The sequence below is a fragment of the Podarcis vaucheri genome (assembly GCF_965113315.1).
Source record: "Podarcis vaucheri genome assembly, chromosome: 6".
NCBI classification, from domain to species: Eukaryota; Metazoa; Chordata; class Lepidosauria; order Squamata; family Lacertidae; genus Podarcis; species Podarcis vaucheri.
The window spans coordinates 58369389-58392118 of record NC_138764.1 but is presented as its reverse complement, the minus strand read 5'-3'; the positions used below and the strand labels follow the sequence as shown (position 1 = coordinate 58392118).

The 22730-nt window shown below is 46.1% G+C and overlaps 1 protein-coding gene across 4 annotated transcripts in view; it reads left to right on the top strand.

Moving 5' to 3' along the window:
• AMPD2 (adenosine monophosphate deaminase 2) overlaps positions 1-22023 on the top strand; it is a 58806-nt gene extending 36783 nt beyond the window's left edge. For all 4 annotated transcript variants that reach the window (XM_082227064.1, XM_082227063.1, XM_082227065.1 and 1 more), the window contains 14 exons: positions 194-305; positions 1799-1985; positions 3092-3233; positions 5823-5912; positions 6539-6668; positions 7290-7484; positions 7630-7761; positions 8577-8740; positions 12083-12209; positions 12384-12547; positions 14614-14734; positions 14979-15152; positions 17328-17438; positions 18841-22023. In XM_082227064.1, coding sequence (XP_082083190.1) covers positions 194-305; positions 1799-1985; positions 3092-3233; positions 5823-5912; positions 6539-6668; positions 7290-7484; positions 7630-7761; positions 8577-8740; positions 12083-12209; positions 12384-12547; positions 14614-14734; positions 14979-15152; positions 17328-17438; positions 18841-19056 — 2065 coding nt within the window. In that variant the 3' untranslated portion in view covers positions 19057-22023. The remainder of the gene's footprint in view (positions 1-193; positions 306-1798; positions 1986-3091; positions 3234-5822; positions 5913-6538; positions 6669-7289; positions 7485-7629; positions 7762-8576; positions 8741-12082; positions 12210-12383; positions 12548-14613; positions 14735-14978; positions 15153-17327; positions 17439-18840) is intronic.
• The last annotated feature ends 707 nt before the right edge of the window (positions 22024-22730 follow it).

Sequence of the window (22730 nt, the reverse complement as noted above, 5' to 3'; positions counted from 1 at the left end):
GGCTTCTCTCCCTGTGGTTGGCGGGGAGGTTGTCCCTGTCTTGAACGTGTTTTGTGTGTACGTCCTGCTTTGATGTCTTGAAGGACCTCTTTCGAAAAGGGGACTCCAGTGAGCACGGCAGGATACCGGCAGAGCCAAATCTGTCATTTAATGTTGCTCCCTCAACTCTTCCCTTTCTTTCCTCTCCCCCCAGATTGTTTAAGGAGCAGGGAGAGGACCTGGTGGACCAGTATCCCAAAGAACGGGATGTGCTTCTGGAAAGGGAGTTCCAGAGGGTCACCATCTCCGGAGAAGAGACGTGCGGGGTAAGGCTGACAGATTCAGAAACTAGCCATCCATTTGCACCCAACCACGTATGCCCACCCACAATCTCCTGCAAAGGCTCTGCCACAGACGGTGGTCTACAAGCTTCATGCGAGTGATCCATGCTATGTTTGTAAAAAAATGCAATTAAAAATCATGCAGCATCCAGCACAGTGCTTTACAACTGCTGCAGCAGACAGGGAAATCATTCCATGGTCTGACAATGTGTTCCTCAATGTTTAGGGGGGCAGGTGGGTTGGGAACCACTGCTCTACAACATGCTGCTTTCTGACAGCAATCAGATAGCCTCCAGGCAGGAAATGGCTCCGGTTTAGCCCTGGAAGGGCCTTAGCTCAGTGCTAGAGCACATTGTGCTTTGCATGCAGAAGGTCCCAGGTTCAATCCCTGGCATCTCCACTTTAAAGGATCAGGTAGCAGGGAATGTGAAAGGCCTCTGTCTGCCTGAGCCCCTGGAGAGCAGCTGTTGGTAAAAATATGCAACCCATCTAATAAACCAGCTGGGCAAATAGAATTTACTGACAGGCTCTGTATTTTGTATGTTTGTATTTTTGTTGCATTGTAGTTTGATGTTTTGAATGTTTGCTGTGAGTCACTTTGGGCACAGCCATTGTGGGAAATTGTTTATTATTAATTTATTTCAAGTATTAAAATAATTTTCTAACTTTGATGTTTTTAAACACCCATGTTGTAAGTGTTATACCCCCCCCAAAAAAAATTGCAGATGGGAGTTTGGGGCTAAGAAGAGGAGCTCGCCTAACTTCACCCAGTGGTTCCATTTGGATACTTGGCTAAACTTCAGCTTAGTGTGCTGTGAATGAGCCTATGTGAGCTTCTGGCTCACACACTCCCCCTTCCCCCCTCCTTCTGGAATTCAGACGCTTTTACTTCTCTTTTTGCTTAATCTCATGTTTCAGTGTTCGCTGTGGATAACGTTAATCATGGTTTGTTTGAAACAAGCCAACTACAAACCATAGTCAACATTAACCCCAGTTTATGGTTTGAATGACACTAAACTATGATTAACTGAACTGTCTGTTAGGAACCTCTGGAGTGATTTGATTTAGCACGAAGAAGCTGCAGCACCTGTATTGCACTTTCATTGTATTTATTTATGGATACTGAAGTTCTGCATGCAAACTGGCTTTTGATCGATATCTTGCAAAGCAGTTAGTTACCTAACTCAGTCCCTGTGTTTTTCCATTTTATGCACTGAATCTCTGAAGACTTCCTTCTGGCTGTTGTTTTGATTTTCTGACCTTCTTTATGTAGTTTGAATGGATCAATTATCATTTTGTGGTTATTTGAAATTTGCACTTGATAGATTTGCCTTATTGGAGACATTATTATTATTGATATGTTATGTATTTTTGTCTAGCGGTTCACGCCGTCTGTTTCCTAGCCTGCCCATCATGATTCCTTGATAAGCGCTGTTCCCAGTTCAGCTAACTGTTTTTCTTTGGCTCCCCCCCCCCAGGTGCCTTTCACAGACCTGCTGGATGCTGCCAAGAGTGTGGTGAAGGCCTTGTTCATTCGGGAGAAGTATATGGGGCATTCTTTGCAAAGCTTCTGCAAGACCACAGCCCGCTTCCTACAAGACCTTTCAGAAAGGCCTTTGGCCCCCAGGATGTATGAGGAGATCCCCGAGACCCCTGGGGCTGGAGGTGAGGTCTGAATCTGGGGCCTGTGTGTGAGAGGGCCTTCCTTTCAGCAAAGTCATTCCAGTAAGGGAGGTGCCTAAAGTGGCAGACAGGAAGAGGAACATGGAGAAGGTTTAGATTGGTCCCTGGCTACTTACAAGGTGGTCATGGTATTGATGATGCCCTTGAAAGGCCAGCAGGTAGTGGAAGTCAGGGCATGGTCCAGAGGCAGCTCCCCTCCTCTCCCACACCCAAGGAGAGCTGTGAGGACAAGTCGTACATTGCCTCCAGCTTTGGGGTAGGCAAGACTGGGTAGCTGCAAGATCTAATGGGGCATCTCTTCATGTCCCCAAGGGCTCAACTACAAATATTTTTTAAGTGATCCCATGAAAAGATGCTATAGCTATGGGGTGAGTGTAGGGCCGTGTGCTGAGAAATGCTGAATTCTGCAACTGTTGAGTTCCAGTTGGGTACATTTGGGTAATTCCCTCCCCCCCCCCCAGATTCATTTTATTCAGATTTTATTAGTCTTTGGGGGGCAAGGAGCTTATGTGGGGTGTTGAAGTTCTAGCAAATGTTCAGTGGCTGCTACCCCTCTGGATTCGGAGAGTTCAGTAGACTTTGCCCCCACATTTCAAAATGTATCTTATGTCATGAGAACTAGAAACTTGCTTGCTCTCAAAAAAAAAAAGTACAGAGATTATGAGAAAAATGGAACTTTATACCCATTAACTACATTCTACAAGGTTTCTGTGCTCCCATGGAATCAGCCTTGGATGATTGGGAGAGATGGTGTGACTGGGACCCAGTGAGACTGTGCCGTCCCATATTGACTTGATCCGTCATGTTCTGTAGCCGAACAACCATCACCGAGCTTGCTTGTTTTGTGCCCCTTGTGCTAGCTTTTCTTTCTCACCAACTCTTGCTAAACAAGCAAGCAAGCAAGCAAGCAAGCAGACAAACAATAACTGGATAAGGGAATGTGCCATCAACTTCAAGGAGAGAGATGGTTCTTGAGAATAATTAGTTTTATTTTTTGTATTTTGGTTTCCTGTTTAAAATAGTAGGTGAAATATCCGTAGTGATGAAGCAAAAGTATAGCCTCTCATTTGCTCTTTCCTGTGCTGCAGATGCTTCAGGGCACTTGCCGTTTACAAACCAGCATCCTTATGAGAAGTGTGACCCTGAATCAATGCCTGGAGACCTTGCCTTTGGCCTGAAGATGGTCAATGGAGTAGTCCATGTGTACACTAAGCAGGACATCACCGACAAGTAAGGGGGAATGGGAGAAGGCATGGCAATATCTTGCTGGGTACAGATGCCTTGGTATGCTAACAGTGCTTCTAGGAAAATATGTTCTTTAGTGACAGGTAAAATTTGGAGGTGAGCAGAGGTCATTCACGGTGATTTTATCCATGGCCCACACCTAAATGGCCAAGTTATTCCCTGTTTTCTCTGTAGCTGGGAATCTTGGATGCATTTAGCTCAAGTATCTATAGAAATGGCATATGCCTAATGAAAGCAGTGGCGTAGCGTGGGTTGTCAGCACCCGGGGCAAGGCAAGTAATTTGCGCCCCCTAACCCATGGATTTGCGCCCCCTAACCCCCAGATGTTGCGCCAGGTGCGGCCGACCCCCCCTGCACCCCCCACGCTACGCCACTGCTCCCATCCTCTCATAGCTGGAGGTGCCGGCGACTCAACCTGGGGGCCTTTTGCAAGGAAAGCAGCGCTCTCCCATGCAGCCACGAACTGTAGTAGACCGGCTCTTTTGAGAAGCAAGGCGGCCTCGGCTGAGGGACGTGGCTGGTCTCTGCAGGGGAAGGAAAGGAAGAGACCGCGGGGTCTTTTTCTTCCAGGCATCCGTCCAAGAAGGAGCGCCTGCCTCTGGTTTAAACCTCGCTCACCAGAAGAGTTGCAGATCCAGCCGGGGCCGCGTGCGCTTTCCTGAGCGGGAAAGCAAATGCGGGGGAAAGTCTCCTGAGAGGCGCCCTCCCTGCTCTCAGAATGGCGGGATGATGAGAGGCGTCCTCTAAGGGACAAGAGACCCGGGAAATCCACCTCCCACTGAACTGAGCTGGGGTGGGGGGGGGACTTAATTGGAAAGAGGATCGCAGCTTCCTCGAAGGGAGCCTTTGACCTTGAAGCTTGCTGCTGGCAGGGTGGCTTTTTGCGGTCGCCCCAATTTGGGGTGCAAATACCCGGCGGCTTCGCCCCCCAACCCCCACGAAGATGCGGCTTGGGGGGCGCGCGCGCGTTTCCACCTGACTCTCTCCCTCGCCCCCTCCCTGGAGCGTTGCAGTGAGAAAGGGAGAGTCTCCCGCTTGGCTGCCGCTGTTTCTCTCCACGTGTCCGCCGCCAGAGGCAGCAGCGTCGGCGGCAGGCGGCCGTGCCTGTGCGAGCAAGTCTGGCGGCGGAATGGTGGCGAGGTGCTGTGGCTGCCGCCGGGCCCTGGCGGTGGTGCCTCCCGGCGCGCTCTGCCTGGGCGCGGCGCTCAGCGGACTCTTCAGCTTCGCCTTCTTGGCCGCGGCCCTGGTGCTACAGCCTGCGCCCGAGGCTCTTCGGAGACTCCGGAGGCGGCGTACGCGCCCCCTCAGATGTTGCGCCCGGTGCGGCCGGCCCCCCTGGCACCCCCCACGCTACGCCACTGAATGAAAGTGAAAATTCATCTATAGACATCCTGAGCTTTTAGGAAGTCTAGCTCCATATTCTTATGCAGCATCTTGTGAAAACACTGTTCTCATGCAAATCGTAATATATGCACACATGATGTCTGATAATGAACACTGTTGAAATCACTGAATCTTGTGCTTTCTTCCCTGTATCCATTTGCCCTTGGAAAGTATAGAAGGGAATATTTATACTACAGGAGCTGGGGAAGAAGGTGTGATTGACAACCGCCTACACAGCTTTGAGAGCACAGAAAGGCAGATCCACATTTTAATTGGGCCTGTTCGTTATTTGAACCAACAGCACATGCTGTTTTCAAACTAGATTAAGCAAATCAGTAAAATGTATGAAAACTTTATTGTTATATCTTTTTCTTTTTTACATATTCAGAGTACTATACAATAAAACTGAATTTAAAAAACATCATATTCTAGCAAAATAGCTATTAACCAGTTCCAGACACCTAGCTAAATTGTTGCAAGCAACCAAGGTGAAGGAATGAACGCAATAATACAGCTAGACAGGACTTCCTGGACAAAACCTTGAACCTTGCATGGGATAGTTTTGCATGAAATGGAAGTTCCTCAAGCTTGAACCCTAGTTGTGATTTTTGATTAAATACTGACATAGCAGGAAAACGGGCATAGATAAGGGAGGAAAATACAATATACATACAATAAAAGAGCACACATACAATAAAGAACAGGAGTCTGTCCCAGAAACAATCTGTGTTTTTCTCAGTGCATTTCCATAATAGTAACTGCTAATGCCTTACAATTTCTTTTAAAGTGAATGTTCTCAGGAATCTTAATTTTCTACTCTGTATGGAAATATCAGTTAACCTGATTTAACAGAGTTGGTGTAGTGAGCAGCTGGATATTCTGGCAATTTCAATTTGAAGCAGTGGTAATAACTACCAAATTCTATATTTTGATCATCTTGTTCGCCAATTTTCTCTTGAGCTAACGCCTTCTTTAGTAGCTTCCTCCCCTTTAGTTCTAACTAATAATTTTAGAGAGAGATCTTCGTTTTGTGCTATTTGCAGGGCTGATCTTGGCTTTTCCTCTCATTTTACACATAGAACTATGTAAAACACACATCTGGACAACATAGCTCTCTTGATTCTTGTTTACTTGTGTCTGTGATCTTGTTTCATCTTTTGCCTCTCTCTCTCTCTCTCTCTTTTTTTAAAGGACCACAGAACTAGACTTGCCTTACCCTGACCTGCAGGAGTTCATTGCTGACATGAATGTCCTAATGGCTCTGATCATCAATGGTCCAATGTAAGTGATGCCATTCTTTTATTTCTTTCATCTTTACGTGCAGGAGCAAGCTCCTTCTTCCAAATGACAATTCAGTTAAATGTGGTTAGGCTCACATCCAAGCAGGGTGGATGTGAGCCTATCTGGTAACTATCATGGAAAACTAGCATCAAACCCCTTTTTTCAAGGAAAAGGCCTGTGTAAATTCATGAGGTGTAGTTCTGGTGATTGCTACTTGCCATGATAACCTGAAGTACAAACTTCATGGTCAAACTGAGAGTAAGTATACACTTCTGATTACGAGATGCCAGGAACTTACAGTAAGGATCAACATGGCTTGCTTTGGAATTTCTCTGCAGTATATGTCTGATCATTGTTGAGCTGGCTGGAATATGGACCTCACCTCGCATGGCAATGTATTATGATGTTATGGAATTCCTTACAATTCGCTCCCTTATGTCTTTGGTAATTACCCACCCACCCAGACCACATTAGAAATGACAAATGCACTAGCCTGAGCCTTCTGCAAGCATAGATTTAAACCCCGAATTAGGTTTTCATGATTTACAGTGCTGGCTACTATGTTGAGAAGGTGAAGGTCTGATTTTGGTGTGGTGAACTAAACCTCCTTTCTAATGTTTGGCCAGAAAATCCTTCTGCTACAGACGCTTGCAGTACCTGAGTTCAAAGTTCCAGATGCACGTCCTGCTCAATGAGATGAAAGAACTGGCAGCTCAGAAGAGGGTTCCGCACCGCGATTTCTACAATATCCGGAAGGTACCGACATTCTGTGTTTCAGGAGTATGTGCCTGTAGTTTTCATTACAAAGAATGCTTGTACCACACGTAACTGGACTCTTGGGAACCCCAGCCATTACTGCAGAATGCTCAGTCGCTACAGCCCAAACTGCCTGGCCTCTGCAATGCCAAAGGAAGGAATAGCAAGTCTGATGGAGATGTGGGCCCCTCTCCATTGGTACCTCTTAATAAACAGGCACTCTCTTTCAAAGGCTTGTTTTGGCACCCTGCTTCCTTAGATGGCCCTGACAAATGGTTCCCTGCCCATTTGAGAGTCTTCCAGGCAACCATAGTGGCAAGAAGTGTCATGGTGGCTGAATAATAAGCATTTATATATAGATATATTTTTAAATTTTATTTTAGTCCTTAAAACAGGTGGGAAGCCTATGACCATCCAGATAGTTTGGACTCATGTTCCCATCAATTCCAGCCAGTGTTGCCAGTGACGAGGGCTGATGGGAGTTGCCCGTGTTTTAAGGTTAGGGATTGGAGCTTAGAGATAATGGATTTCCCTAAAGCCAGCTGGTGGGTCAATGGCCAAGGTCAGATTTGAGCTCTGGGCTTTCTGGCCCGCATTCTTAACCACTGATCTCTTGAGCAGGTGGACACGCATATCCATGCATCATCCTGCATGAACCAGAAGCATCTGTTGCGCTTCATCAAGCGGGCTATGAAGAAGCACCTGGAGGAGATTGTGCATGTGGAGAAGGGCAAGGAGCAAACTCTAAAGGAGGTCTTTGAGACCATGAATCTCACAGCTTATGATCTCAGCGTAGACACGCTTGACGTCCATGCGGTATGTCAAATAAGAGCCTTCACAACGTTATTACAGGCCTTATATAGTCATTTGCAGTTTGCCAAATGGGGACGAAGAGAATTGCAGGCTTTTGTCTTCATGGTTACTTAATTACAACAATCTTTGTTGCTGCCTTTTCTAATAGGATCGTAACACCTTCCATCGCTTTGACAAGTTCAATGCCAAATATAACCCCATAGGCGAGTCTGTGCTGCGGGAGATTTTCATCAAGACAGACAACAGAGTCTCTGGAAAATACTTTGCCCATATCATCAAGGTAAGCAGACTGCTTGATCTTTCCTTAGTTGTGTACCCAGGAGCTTCTACTTATTGCCAGAGTGCTGAATAAGCTATCCAAACTCTGTATCCCTATTCTTGCGTTGTGTGTGGTTTTAAAACTTGGGAGGAGCATTCAAATTGAGTTAGGGCATCTAGTGAACCAGGAGAATGGGGCAGATAAAAGGTAACCATGCTGGGCAGTTGAGATTTCTTGACTACTAGCAGCCCACTTCAGCCCTCCTGGTTTCTGAGTTTTCCCCCGATTAAGTATTGCTTTTTTGAAAACTTTGCCCTCAGACTTGAGGCCTTGAAACAAACGTAGCTTTTTAAGGAGAGCATCCATTCTTGGGCTGTCAAAATCTGTCTGGTGCCAGCTTCCATACTTGAGGAAGGAAGGGGAAGGCACAGTATGGTTTCTTCTATTTATCACACTTTGGGCTTGCAGGTTTCCCAGGAGAATAATGAAAGGCAGACAAGATTCTAAGTTTCAAGATCTTCTTCACTCTCTGTCTGCTTTCTAGAATATTAGGAATAACAACGCACCTGTCTGGGAATAAAAAAAGCAGTCAATTTTGAGACAGTAGGGGCTGTCTCAAAGAGCACATGTGAAGCCCAAGCAATCAATTGCAGGCAGATAAATTATTCTACCCTGCAAAGAAGGTATAAGGTGTCCAAGCGCTGAATTGCCTTTGTAATGCGTTTCATCCTGCAAAAACATGAGAGTGTTTCTGTAGCAAAGGAGGGTAGGTCTTTGATGTCTTTGATGAGGCTCCTTTGCTGACAAGCCCTTTCTCTCTCTCTCTCTCCTGGCAGGAGGTGATGTCTGATCTGGAAGAGAGCAAGTATCAGAATGCGGAGCTGCGGCTCTCCATCTATGGCCGAGCCCGTGACGAGTGGGACAAGCTGGCCAAGTGGGCTGTGGCTCACAAAGTGCACTCCAACAATGTGCGCTGGCTGGTGCAGGTGCCTCGCCTCTTGTGAGTGCCACTCCCCCTGTGTTATTCCAGGAATGGGAGCCAACCTTTGGCAGGGGAAACAGCCTCCAAGTGACGGGTACTCCGCTGTGCTACCTTGTGTGGCTTGAATTGATCGCAGTATTTTCTCCTAGTCATATGGAGGAGAAACATAACTCCATTTTCTATTTTAGCAAAGTGTAGCAAGCTGCTGAGATTATTAGAAAGGGCTTTGCGAGGGCTAGAGAGGTAGAATCTGTTGTGCTGGTGGGATTGGGGGGTTTGGACACCCCTGCAGATGTTGTATTGCGAACTAGGCAATATCTACCCCAGGAGTTAAGGTGGAATCTGAAATGGAAAAGTTGGGAAAGCTTGTTCCGTAAGCAGAATCTTGCTCCTGCGGCTCTTGTTTCTGCACCTTTCCCTCACCTGCAAAGCAATCTGGGTACCAAAACAACAGCAGAAAATCCCTGATCTCTCATAGGCACCTGCATGAGGTTCTTTTCCTCTGCTGTTTTGGCACCCAGATTGTGGAGTAGCCTCCTTATAAAGGGACACATCTTGCCCCTTTTATTTTGCATTTATAAAAGAATGGTGAAAACTGTGCTGCCTGAGCAGGTATTATTTAGGCAAGGTCTCCAAAGCAGCAATCTTACATGCACTTACTTGCACGGAATTCAGTAGGACTGATTAAAAAAAACAAAACACCAGCTCATAAAATTAGCAGATTACTTAACAACGCTAGTAAATGAACAAGCTGCCACTAGTTGCCTGGCAATAGCAAATTTCTTGAATGAATAAATCAATAATGTCAGTTAACTGCTCTCATGCAGGTGGCAGTTTCTGCCTTTGTTCTCCCAGCTTATCAAAGTCCACTTTGCTTCCTGTTCTCTCCTCCTCTGTCTGCTTCCTTCCCTGCTCAGTTAGGTCTCTCCCTTCAGCTCCTTCCCTCTCTGCCGCCTTTCCCTTGGTTCCCAGCTTGCTCTCTTCTTGCAGCCCCCGCCAGGTCCTTCCTTAACTCTGTGTAGCCATGGATGTGATTGGCCTGCAAACGTACCTTATATTGCAGCTGCTCTTACCATTGCTTTCCTGTTGCTTCTCTGATATGGTGTTAGTATATTCTGCTCCCTCCCACCCTCTTAATTTATGGTTTAAGACAAAGTAAACAAAGCTGCCAAGCTGCTTTAATGGAGAAAAGTGGGCTACGCATCATATAACTACGTCCATTTATTCCTTAGCTGGTGCCCATAATTTTCTTTTTGCTTGTTTGACTGATGGATAAAACTAAATTGATGAGGAACTTGGAGGACTTTGTTTTGATGGATCTGTGCTTGGGGCTTTAGCTGTGCTTGCTTGTAATCCTAGCTTAGCAGGAGAGCGCACTCGAAGCTTAGCTGCTCAGCTACACTATCAACACAGCTTGCAAGCCCTTCAGATAGGGTTGCACTTTCTAAGCTGAACACCTGTTCCGCTGGCTGGGGGAAGTGAATGAAAAGCCTCCCTGTCTGAATAGAGCAACAGAGTGAGTGCACCAGCGATCTTTCAGGTGACAATGCAAAGAACAGGGGCCTGGTGGGCACCTGAGGAGTGCAACATGCTGAGTTTCTTAAATTGTGCAGAGACTAGAGTAAGCTGGGATTTTCTAAAAAGAAAACTATGAAAGGGAAGCAAGCCCAACATTCTTGGGGCTCAGTGGTAGAGCAACTGCTTTGCCATGTAGAAGGGCCAGGGTTATATCTACAGTATCTCCAGGTAGAGCTGAGCGATATCCCTGTGTGAAACCCTGGGAAGCTGCTGCCAGTCAGTGTAGACTGTACTGAGCTAGATGGACCAAGGGTCTGGCTTGGAATAAGGCAGCTTCAACCCCAAGCACCTCTAAATAAAATGATTAGGTAGCAGGCCACTCTCTGCTCTGGAGCGCTGCAGCTGCTGATCAGAGGATATAATAATGGGCTAGATGGGCAACTAGTCTGATGTATTATAAAGAAGTTTCCTGTGTTCTTATAGATTAAAGATAACAGGAAGCCATGCAAATGCTGCTTTGGAAGTCGATGATGATACTTAGAATTTGTGTAGTGCTGTAGGGTGCCCAAAGTATTTCACATACATTATCTTGGTTATCCCTACAACCCTGTTTAGTAGAGTCTGTATTTTAAGTTGATATTAGGGCAGGAGAAAGTTCAGCATTTTGTAATGAGGTATTCTTGAAATACGGGGGGGGGGGGGGCGGTCAGCAAACACTTGTTCCTAAAAAAAATAGTTGTTTTGTTTTTCATTTTTATTTAAAAACATATATTAAGAGAATTTCAATTGAAAGTTTAATAAAAAGATATAATATAGATCACTAGCTGTAATCAGTTTCAATTCCATACATTAGTATTTACATAAATACATAATGTTATTATCCTAATACTTAATGTTATTGTCCTAAAAAAGAGTTGTTGTCCACAAGGAAGAAAAGAGAAGAAATCTGTTACAATATTTAACAAGCAGCCTGCCCCACCAAAGAAAGGAGAAGATACATAGTATACCATCATGTTTTAACCAAAGCAATGAATTGGGGAGAGATACACTAATGCTTATGATCATGGCCCCCCCTTTTTTTTGCAAGGATATATTTTGGATCAAGTTTTTGCAAGCTTGTGTTTCGGATCACATTCTTAAGACCATTGCCTAACAGTCCCTGAAGCTGTTGGCAAACTCTGAGAATGTAGCTGTTAATTATACAGTTTCAGTCCTAGCTTGCTCCGCGCTTGATTACAGGACAGATGTGGTAAGAGATCATCTTGTGTGTCCAGCCCACAACATGCTTCTCTATGTCCCAAACAGTCAAATTCTTCAGGTCAAATGTTACTATCTGAATATTCAAATGGCTCTGTTGTTTTAAATTTGCTGCTAACTCCAGTAGTTTTAAATTTCTCTTCTACGTAGCTTCCAGCAATTGCTTTGGATTTTTCTAAGTGGTTTATTGTATATCAAAACCATCTAGATTAGTTCCATAGTCATAAATTTATAGCTGTTTTTTCAAATGTCATTTCTTTTCTTAAATATGCCATTCTAATCAGTGGAGCTCAGAACTGTGATCCCCATATTGCAAATGGGGGAGGTGTGGTGTGGTTTGGGGCTAAGAGGGTGTGGCTCACCTAAGGCCACCTAGCAGATTTATGGCAGAGGTGAGATTTGAACCAGGGTCACAATACTGCCTTAGGTCTTACTCTGGCCAAATGGCATGTGGAGTGGCTCACGCAGCCCCTGCAAGTGATAACCCTCTGGTGAACTGCAGAATATGGAGATTTCTGCAAAGGCCTGTGTCTTAAGCTTCTGTGAATGACAATTGTGCTCTCCGTGTATCTCTGCTTCCAATAGCGATGTGTACAAGACAAAGAAGCAGCTGGCCAACTTCCAGGAGATGCTGGAGAACATCTTCTTGCCCCTCTTCGAAGCTACGATCCACCCTGCCAGCCACCCAGAGCTGCACCTCTTCTTGGAGCATGTAAGTTCTGCCACCAAAACCTGTATAGCAGGTTTTCTGCATGGAGCGAGAGGATTCAGAAAAATCCTCAGTTTTCTGCATGGAGTGGAAAATCTTTAGATAAGTGGGACCATCTCATCCTCACTCTCTGTCTCTCTCTCTCTCCTTCCTTTCCCTCGGCTTCTTGATGGGCAGGTGGATGGATTTGACAGCGTGGATGACGAATCAAAGCCAGAGCACCACATCTTCAACTTAGACAGCCCCTTGCCTGGGAACTGGGTGGAGGAGGACAACCCACCCTATTCCTACTACCTTTACTACACATATGCTAACATGGTGGTTCTGAATCACCTGCGCAGGTAGGAGGCTCTCTTCTTACCTCCCACCCCCCCAGTATACATGGATGAGACTCCAGAATGGTACTCCTGTCCCTGCTAGCTCCAAAGGCAAAAGTGGGGAACCTTTACAGCCCAAGGGCCACATTCTCTTTTGGCATCCACATGTTGACCACAAACTTGACATGAGCCAACAGTGTGACGCAGCAGCTAAAAAAGCCAATGCAATTCTGGGCTGCATCAATAGGAGTATAGCATCTAGATCAAGGGAAGTAATAGTGCCACTGTATTCTGCTCTGGTCAGACCTCACCTGGAGTACTGTGTCCAGTTCTGGGCACCACAGTTCGAGAAGGACACTGACAAACTGGAACGTGTCCAGAGGCAACCAAAATGGTCAAAGGCCTGGAAACGATGCCTTATGAGGAACACCTAAGGGAGCTGGGCATGCTTAGCCTGGAGAAGAGGAGGTTAAGGGGTGATATGATAGCCATGTTGAAATATATAAAAGGATGTCACATAGAGGAGGGAGAAAGGTTGTTTTCTTCTGCTCCAGAGAAGCGGACACGGAGCAATGGATCCAAACTACAAGAAAGAAGATTCCACCTAAACATTAGGAAGAACTTCCTGACAGTGGGAGCTGTTCGACAGTGGAATTTGCTGCCAAGGAGTGTGGTGGAGTCTCCTCCTTTGGAGGTCTTTAAGCAGAGTCTTGACAACCATATGTCAGGAGTGCTCTGATGGTGTTTCCTGCTTGGCAGGGGGTTGGACTCGATGGCCCTTGTGGTCTTTTCCAACTCTATGATTCTATGTCTGTGGTGGGTGAGGCCAGAGGCAAAAGCGGGTTTTGCCTTTGTACAGTAGGCTGGTTTCTGCCCCTGCATGCCCGTCTCTGTTCTCCATCCAGAGAAGCATCCATTCCTGCCTACGTCAAAGAGGGCCAGTAAGCAGTGTGACCTGAGCAGAGCCCCCAGAGACGAACAGAGAGGTCTAGAGGCCTGAGGTTCCCTAGTCCTGTCCCTTTAAGGCTCTTTGCTCAACCTTCTGAGCAAAGACTGGATGCCTGCTGACAGATCATGCAGCACTGTGCCCTATTAGATAAGCAGGTGCACAGAGTCCTTGGAGGTGGCTGCTGGGTTTTGCGTTAGCTTCACACCTTCGATGTTGTTGCTTGGATCCCGGTTCCCATTCCACTTCTCATTCTAACGGCTCATCGCCTACTCCTCCCACAAAAAGACACTGCTGCCAGTAATGGATGAAATTCAAAGACTATTTAGTTAAATATGCTAAGATAACTTAATTGGAAAAAACTTGCAAATACCAGATAGGCCTAGGATTGAAATATGTGATGTTAGAGAATAACATGTTTAAAGTTAAAATGAAAAGAAAGAAAGATGTTAAGTGATTAAGTTAATTTTATGAGAAAATTGGTTTTGGAAAACTGTTACAATGAAATACACTGAAATTCAGCTAGGGGGGATTTGAGGAAGTCACTTAACAATGTTACTAAGATTGGATTAAGTACAGTTAAGGTGTTTGTTTGTTTGTTTAAAAATCTTGGAAAATCAATAAAAAAAATTTGGGGAAAAAGAAAAGAAAGACACTGCTGCTAGTTAGCTACCAAGTTCAAGATGCCGGTCTTGGTGCATAAAGCCCTTTAGAGCTTTGGAGCAGGATACCGGAAAGATCACTTCACTCCTTATATACCCAGTCAATCAATTTGTTCTGCAGCTGAGGGCCTGCTGCAAGATGCGATTTTATCAGGAAGTCCGCACAATATAGGAATTGGGAGTTTTATGTTGTTGCACCTACACTTTGGATTCCCTCCCCATGTACACTGGACAGGTTCCATTTCCGTTGTCTTTTTAGGCATCTATTGAAGACCCTCCTCCTTCAAAAAGCCTTTTAAGTTGAGGTTGGTCCTAACCTGCATCTGTGTTGGAATAGTTTTTAAGTTGTTTTTATTGTTTTATCACTTGTTGTTTGTCACCCTGGGCTCCCTGGGGAGGATATAAATGTAATAAATAGGCAGATAAAATGGAAGGCACTATAAAGTGACACTGAACTGTGTGTTTTGCTGCTGGTTCTCTAGGAAGAGAGGCTTTCACACCTTTGTGCTGCGCCCCCACTGTGGAGAGGCAGGGCCCATCCACCACCTGGTATCTGGTTTCATGCTGTCTGAGAACATATCACATGGCCTCCTGCTCCGCAAGGTGAGAGTAAGAAGGGGAGGGGGCACACTTGGGAAACGAGTGTGTGCGCCCATGTGCAAACTCGGTGGCAGAGCACATGCAGAAGCTTCCAGTTTCAGTCCCTGGCATCTCATGAGCCTTCTGAACTTGTTGAAGGCAGCACATCCTGGGTATTGCTGCTATTCCCTTCTGAGCCAAGGATTTGACGAAGCTCAACACTCCCCAGATGTGCTGCCCACCTCCTAACCCCGCATTTCTTCCGTAGGCACCTGTGCTGCAGTACCTCTACTACCTGGCCCAGATTGGCATTGCCATGTCCCCACTCAGCAATAACAGCCTCTTCTTAAGCTACCATCGAAACCCTCTGCCAGAGTACCTCTCTCGGGGCCTCATGGTCTCCCTGTCCACAGATGACCCACTGCAGTTCCACTTCACTAAGGTGAGTGTGATGTCGCGGAGGCCAAGTGAGGCCATGACCCTGTGGCAGATGGCATCCATTTACCTGTCTCAGGTAACTTCTGACCTTGCCAAAAAAAAACCCCACTGCAAGCAAAATGCTTTTTTGACAAGCCTTTCCTTCTTGTAAAGTTTTGTATGCAGAGGTAATCTGTATTCCACTGGTTCTTTTCAAAGAATTAGAGTTGGAAGGTACCCCCAGTCCAACCCCCTTCAATGCAGAAATCACAACGAAAGCATCCCTGACAGATGGCCATGATTAAAGTACCACCTTCCAGGGCAGTGTGCTCTACTGTCGAACAGCAATTAGTGTCAGAATGTCCTTCCTAATGTATAATTGGAATCTCCTTTCTTGTACCTTTAATCCATTGGTCGGGTCCTTTCCATTCCACTAAGCTTCTGTTATGCCCACTATAGCAATCTTCTCCTTTTAGCGGCAAGCATTCCAGTTCCTTCCCCCACCACAACCCCTAACTTGGCTTGGAAGCTCTCACAGCATTATCACATTTCTTCCGTTTCCCCCTGAGGTCCTTTGGCTGCTTCTCCCATCCTGTCCTGTGCTTGTTGCCTAATTCTACTAACTTGGATGCTCAGAAACATTTTCACCCTCACCCTGAAGCAGATGCTTCCCAGCTCCTGTTGGTTTTTCCCTAGGAGCGTCAGTTTAAAATCTGCTTGAATGTTTCTGATAAGTTACATCTCAGTTCACGTAGAGCCTAGGCCTTTTTGCAGAGGTTTGGCATGCCCCAAGACATCCCCTAGTGCCTAAGAAGTGCCAAAGCCCTTCTCCAAATACCTCATCCATGCACTGAATCTCCTCCACTTCATCTGCCAGCTCGCCTACATATGGAATGGGTAGCATTTCAGAGCAAGCTACCTTGGAGAAGCCCTACATTTCACCTTCCTACCTAGCCAGATGTATCAATAGCAGCCAGTTAAATGTCTTTTCTGCATGGCAGACGCTTATAGAGCTTGGAGCTGAGGGCTGGGACCTTGTGGAAGACTTCAGAAGTAACTTTAGCAACTGTTCTTGGCTGGAGGGGGGTGGGAATCATATTCTCTCTCCATTTTGGTCATATATGTACATTTCTTGGGTTCCCCTTTGTAGGCAGATTTTCCTCTTAATTCCTTTTCTGCTTGTGCAAGCACAGAGTACCGTATTTTTCGCTCTATAACACGCACCAGACCATAACACGCACGTAGTTTTTAGAGGAGGAAAACAAGAAAAAAAATATTCTAAACAAAATAGTGGATATATGATTTTTGTGGTTCATGCTGTGGCCACAGACATGTGATCTGACAGTGAGTTTGGAGTAGCCCAATGCAAAAATCCTGAGGATCCATGTGGATCCATGCTTTGTAACCACGGAGGAGGGAAGGAAGGGGAACCATGGATCCTCTGCTCATGACTGCAGCAGATCCCCCCCCCCCGCCAGCCACAGGCATTCGCTCCATAACACGCACACACATTTCCCCTTACTTTCTAGGAGGAAAAAAGTGAGTGTTATGGTGCAAAAAATATGGTAAGTTCCTCTCAACAAGTCAGCATGAATGCTGCCACCTAGTGACTGTTCAGTTGTCTGGACAGATGCCTGTCCACTACAGCTGTCAGAGCAAGAACGTAGTAGTCAGCCTGTAGTGTTGAGCTTGCTTCAGCCTGGAGGGATAGTAGCGGAAGGCCAGGCCAGGGTTACAACTGAACTGTATTTACAGGAGATGTTGCTTCAGCTGTCTCCATCTTTTCAGCTATGTTCTCCGCATGCCGTTGTCCTAACTTTCCTAGTACATGCTGTTCTCCTAATTGTCTAGTACAGAGAAATTGCGGTAGGGTAGCCAGAATATGCCCCATGATCTCAGAATCTCCAAACCTAGCTCAGTGGCATGTCTTAATGCTCTTTATATACAAACAGAGGGTGCAAGTAGGTTACTTTAGACTCTGGAGTTTATCTGGAGGTGCCCTTTTTTGAAGACAGTGTGTATAACTTTGCTGCTTTCAAAATGTCAGACAGCCCTGCTTCATTGGGGGACCCTCCTGCTTGTTCTTCTGAGTGGGACCCTAGACACCTGCCTCAAAGTCCTGCCTTGTTGGGGCCACTCTATGTTCTCATCTGCAATATAGTCCATGATGCAGCCTGACTGACAAAACCATCTCTTACAGGAACCCCTGATGGAAGAGTACAGCATCGCCACACAGGTTTGGAAGCTCAGCTCCTGTGATATGTGCGAACTTGCACGCAACAGTGTGCTCATGAGTGGCTTCTCCCACAAGGTAAGGCTACATCTTTTTCCCTCTTGAAAAGAGGTTGCAATTGTTCCCTAACCTCTCAGAGAATACAGTACACAAGAATACCCCCCATATCAATTCATGGCCTGATGTCTCCAGCTTTGGAAATTTAAGATCAGTTTAGAACTGCCTCCTGCCCAGCTGTGCCTTTACACAAACATGAACAGGCTCCAGCTGAAGATCTTTGTATTTGTCATGTGACAACTGGGCTCTGTGAAAGGCAGTGGCTGGGATCAGGCCCAGAGGGTCTCTTCTCAGCCCAATTCCTTCCACTCTGTGGCCTTTTCTGCAGCATGACCACTTCTGAAAGGGGAGAAATTAAGTTCAGAAGGAGTTGTGTCATGAGGTGGGTATTCTGTAACCTCCTTGCTCCTCTCCGGACTTTGTGACCCTTTAAGTTTAAGTAATGAAGGATCTGTCCTCCTGGTTGCCAATAAGACCCTGGTGGATGGGAGAGGGAATTGATTTTGGATAATGCTGTCCCTGTGGCCTGTGGCCTCTTGAGCTCAATTTCTCCCAACTCAATACCACTGCAGTCCTTTTATGTGAAAGTAGTCCCCCTCCTTACCAAAAGGATTCTTCTTCCAGTCCAGGCCAGCTGAGAGCAGCTCACATTTTCTGCCCCTGTGGGATTTGAGGAGGCGGGAATCAAAGAGTGGTTCTAATCTGTCTCCTTCTCTGCCCTTGTTAGGTTTTGAGATGTCTGCACAAAGACGTCCTACTTTTGCAATATAAGGAATTGTTGCACCTTGGAGTATTCCTGTTCAGGATTCCTGCCATTTTCAAGGGTGCTCCATTTCATTTCCCCCCGATTTTCAAGTTCTGCCCATCCACCCAGTAGTCATTCGCTATTCTGTGCTCATTGAGCATGTTCAGTCCTTAATCAGCTGTTTTTATTCTTGCATTACCCATTCGGGTTTGTACTTCTGCAAAACATTGACATTTCACCCCCAGGTCTGCTGATAACCTGTCTTTGGTATGTGGAAGGTGCCATTTTGGCCTCATAAGGAATGGCACTCAGAGGATAAGTTCTCTCTTAGGGTATAGAGAACCATAAATGTAGCTGCCTTTCTTTTCTTTTGCAAAAGATGCATTGTAGCCGTGATGAGAAACTATGGAGATGTAGCCCATTATCCTAGCAGCCCAGACGTATGCTCAGTTTTGTTGCCAGCTCTTTACAGCTTCCACAGGGCTTTGTTTTCTAAGGTTTCTTTTTTACAGATTGCTTAAAGACAGACAAAGGTATCCTGGGATTTTATGCTTTGTGCTAGCCTTGATTAAAGTGCTCATGGGCACAGGATGTTACCATGCAGTTGAATGGCACAGTGGAAAAGCATAAATTGTTGCTTGTCCTAACAATGGATTGGTCTCTTTCTTCTTTGCCCAGGTGAAGAGCCAGTGGCTTGGGCACAACTACCACAAGGAGGGTCCTGAGGGCAACGACATCCGGCGCACCAATGTGCCAGACATCCGGGTGGCCTACCGCTATGAGACACTTTCCCAGGAACTGACCCTCATCACGCAGGCTGTGCAGACGGAGGAACTGGAGACCATCCAGGAGGAAGACCTTCTGACCATGAGCTCCAGCCTGGATGCTCGCTGAAGAATGGCCGGCTCACAATCTCCCCTCCATCCCCTTCTTGGCCTGCCAAGGTGGGGCTGTCCTACAAGCATGAAGAGACCCCGACCAACCCACCCACCTCACCCCGGCCCCATGGACCGTTTTAATTTCCTGTTGTGTTTTGGTTTTTAAGCATCTTGTTATCTTCTGTTATCTCCTGGAAAGGCATTAATGGGTTGGGATTTTTTTTTGCACTTGGTAACCTGCTGGGGCAATGGAGGCGGGGGGTGTCAGAGAAATTCCTTTTGGGGTCTCTAGAATGAGTGCTAGAAAGGGGGAAGAGCATCCTGCAGATGTTGGCAGTGCTGATTTTGAGCAGAGGCTGGACAGCAAAGAGTAAGGCTGTGGCAGAGACCTGCTGAGTGGACCTTGGAGGCGCCTGGCGACAGTTGCATGGAGGCCAAATGAAGCACCAGCATGTAAGCATGTGTCCCAGTTGTATTTGGAATGAGATGCTGTGAGTGTTTGTGTGGCTCTGCCAAGGGATAGAGCAGAGTGGTGGTGCCTTCTGCTGCGTTGGATTTTTGTTTGTCCTCTGTTTGGCTGCTGGCAGCTGGAGTTTCTCATTGGCCAATAAAACATCCTCTCTATCTCTATTTCTCTTTGGTTAGGCAGCCCTGCCTTTTATTATCAGAGCAGCATGTTGGCGCAGCTCTTCCGTGCTGCAGCCTCCATTGCACAGCGTGGCCATGTGGTGAGAGTCTTTTCTGTCTCAAGCCCTTAAACTCTGGTGTCTTTTGCTTGGGGGAAGTGCCAGTTCTCAACCCCCCTGCCTTAGGAGGCAAAATACTGTGAGTGGCTGGGGAATAGTGGGCCTTCGAGTCTAGCCCAGCAGGATAAAGAGAAAGTAGCCTGCCGGGTAACTGGCATATTTAGCATTTGTCTGTCCTTCTCTACAATCATGTAACAAAGATGTCTTTATCTAAGTGTAACAAGAGGAGCCGTAACACCCATCCTAGCAGGGGCTTTTGCCTTAAGGTTGAAATGGATGTGACATGGGCGTTCTGTGATCAGCCATCTTGAGTATTCCTTTATTTATGTCCTTTTGAAACAAAAAAACACCAAAAAATACACCTTAAACATTGGTTGGATCAGTGTCACTGAGACTGCATGTGTTAATCCATTTATCTGATCTAAACTGGTGCCCTCCCCTCACCCCACACGCCACCCTTAGCCCAGGAGCAGGGCAAAAAACAGTGTCTGCATCATATTTGTATTATTCTCTTGGAACATTTCTGCTGTTTGGGGAGTAGATCAGAAAAATGGTGCCCACTTCAGTATCACTGTTCCAAATAAAATCTGACTCCTCCTCCCTGCTCTAGAATAGCGTTGTTTTTAAACCCCACCCTGTTGGGTCAAAGAGCAGTTTCTTGCCAATTGCTTGAGCTTGGGGAGAGCCGTTAGCTCTCCGTACGCCTTGCCACGCTTGGGCATAGACCACGTGGGCAACCTCCTTTGTCCTCTGCATTGGGTTGAGGAGAACAGTCTCTTGTGTCTGCCCTTGCATAATGCACATGTATGTCAAGATTGCTTTCTACATTTGGCAAGGAAACATGCCATAGAAATAGTTTAGCTTTCTCACCAGCAAAGTTGCTGCTGTTCTGGGAACTGACTTTGATGCCTCCTGCTTATTGCAGATGGGTAATGAATCTCAAGGAGGCAACAGGCAGTAACTTATACTTCCTGCTGAAGCCATGTGACTCAAAATGGAAACGCGCAGAAGAACATGGATCTGTGCCTTTCCCAGCTCTCCATTTTGAGTCCTGTCCTGTGAAAGGTTCATAACGGTTAGAAGGGTCCCCCCCACAGATCTCTGGCCAAGCTGTTCACCATCACATAGCTTCTGAAGCTTGCTTGTGGGCAGCTCACCATCCTTGACATATTGGGCCTCTGTGGCCTCCTTAGCAGTCTGTGTGCAACTAGTCGCAGTAAGGAATTCCTCGTGAGCACAGCCGCTTGGAGTAGAAGACCAGTCTCAGACAGTGCTCACTCCTTTCAGACTCTCGGGCAAAGTCTGCATTGCTCACGAAAAAAGGCTTCTCGGTGGTGAGTCGATTGCACGGCGCCACCTCTCCCTTGCTGTTGCCAAGGCACTTTTGACCTTGTAGTTGCAAGCAGCTTTGATTCAATGGAAAAATGCGTTTGCTAAACATTAGATGGGCAGCAGCAATAGAAATGGGGTTTTTATTTTTTCTAAGGTTGGGCAGGGAGCTTGCAGAGCCCTCCCTCTAGGCTGCTGTGGACCAAGATCTGAAGATCCATACTGCAGCCAGTGCCTTGCTTTAAGTAGTACATGGAGTGTGCCAAGACTGGGTAGATTTCCCCTTGAGCTTCTACCTCTGAAACAGGCACTTGCTCTCCTTTGTGTCCGTGTGTTTGTGTGTGTACAAGAGGGACAGGGAGAATTCTTAGAGGGTCAAAATGTTTTCTTTGTATGACTGGCATCTCACCTCCATGGCCTGAAAGGGGGAAACCTTTTTTTTCTTTCCTCCCCTACTTCTGTGCTTTTGTTTGGGTACTCGGAGAGGGCAGTGGAGGTGTTTTGCCTTGGTTTCAGCTAGCCTTGCGGATCGGAGCCACAGCATTTTGGTCTGTATCTTTGTGAAGATAACGGAATCTCGACTCAGGGAGTTGAATGTACCTTGGTCTATGTCAAGAGGGTTCTCCCCTCCCCACAGATCCCTCCCTCCTTCCTTCCTTCCTTCCTTGCCGCAACCTGCCTTGCTTCTCTTTGGTTATCTGGTGCGGCACACACCATGTTAGTTTTTGCTTTGTTGTCAGATGGAGATGAAACCCGTATCCCCCTGGCAATCACTGCATCCTCCTATCACACACTCTTGATAATTTTGACGTAGTTTGGATAAACTATCTGCTTGTCTGTGCTGAAATGTGATGTTAGAAATCCTATCAAACATGAGCATGATCCATCATTAAAGATTATTTAAGTAAGTCTTCTGTGTTGTTTCTGGCTGAATGGACTTCTTCCTTTGGATGACTTATAGACCACACACAGGGCTATTGCTCAGATTGCTTCCACACAAGGATGGAGTATGTTTTATGCGGGACATTAATCATCTAAGGACCAAAGTCTAAAAATCCCACCGTGACAATTGTACACTTTTGCAAACTGAGCAATCAACACCATGTCTTTGTGGACTTCAGGGCAACTACTCCTTTTTAAGAAATGATTTTTAAAAAAATGAATTAATATGTTAAACATTCAAAAATATAAATGTATACAAGTTATAGAAAATGCATCAAATACACATGGTTGGTGCTTTAATTCAGAGAGCCAAGAATTGCTGCTTGCCTTGTTACAAAGACAGACATTAACCCGCTCCCAGAATGTCATTGCTAAAGGTCTATTTTCTCTCCAGAAGGCAGGAGAGAGAGGTCTGGGATATTCTCATATGATTTCACTGAAGACAATTCTTGTGGGGGTGGTGAGTCGGGAGTGTATCCCTGTAAGTTAAAGTGGTAGACCAGTACAGAACTGAAAACACCTTCCTTTCTTGTGAGTCACAGAGTAAAATGGGTGAAATGAAACCCAGGAATCCTGTTTGCACCAAGCCTTCCTGAGGGGGCTTTTGAAAGCTTGGAACAGCAGGAAATTATGGGTCAGGTATCTAACTTAGCTAGGATTGCCTATCTAAGAA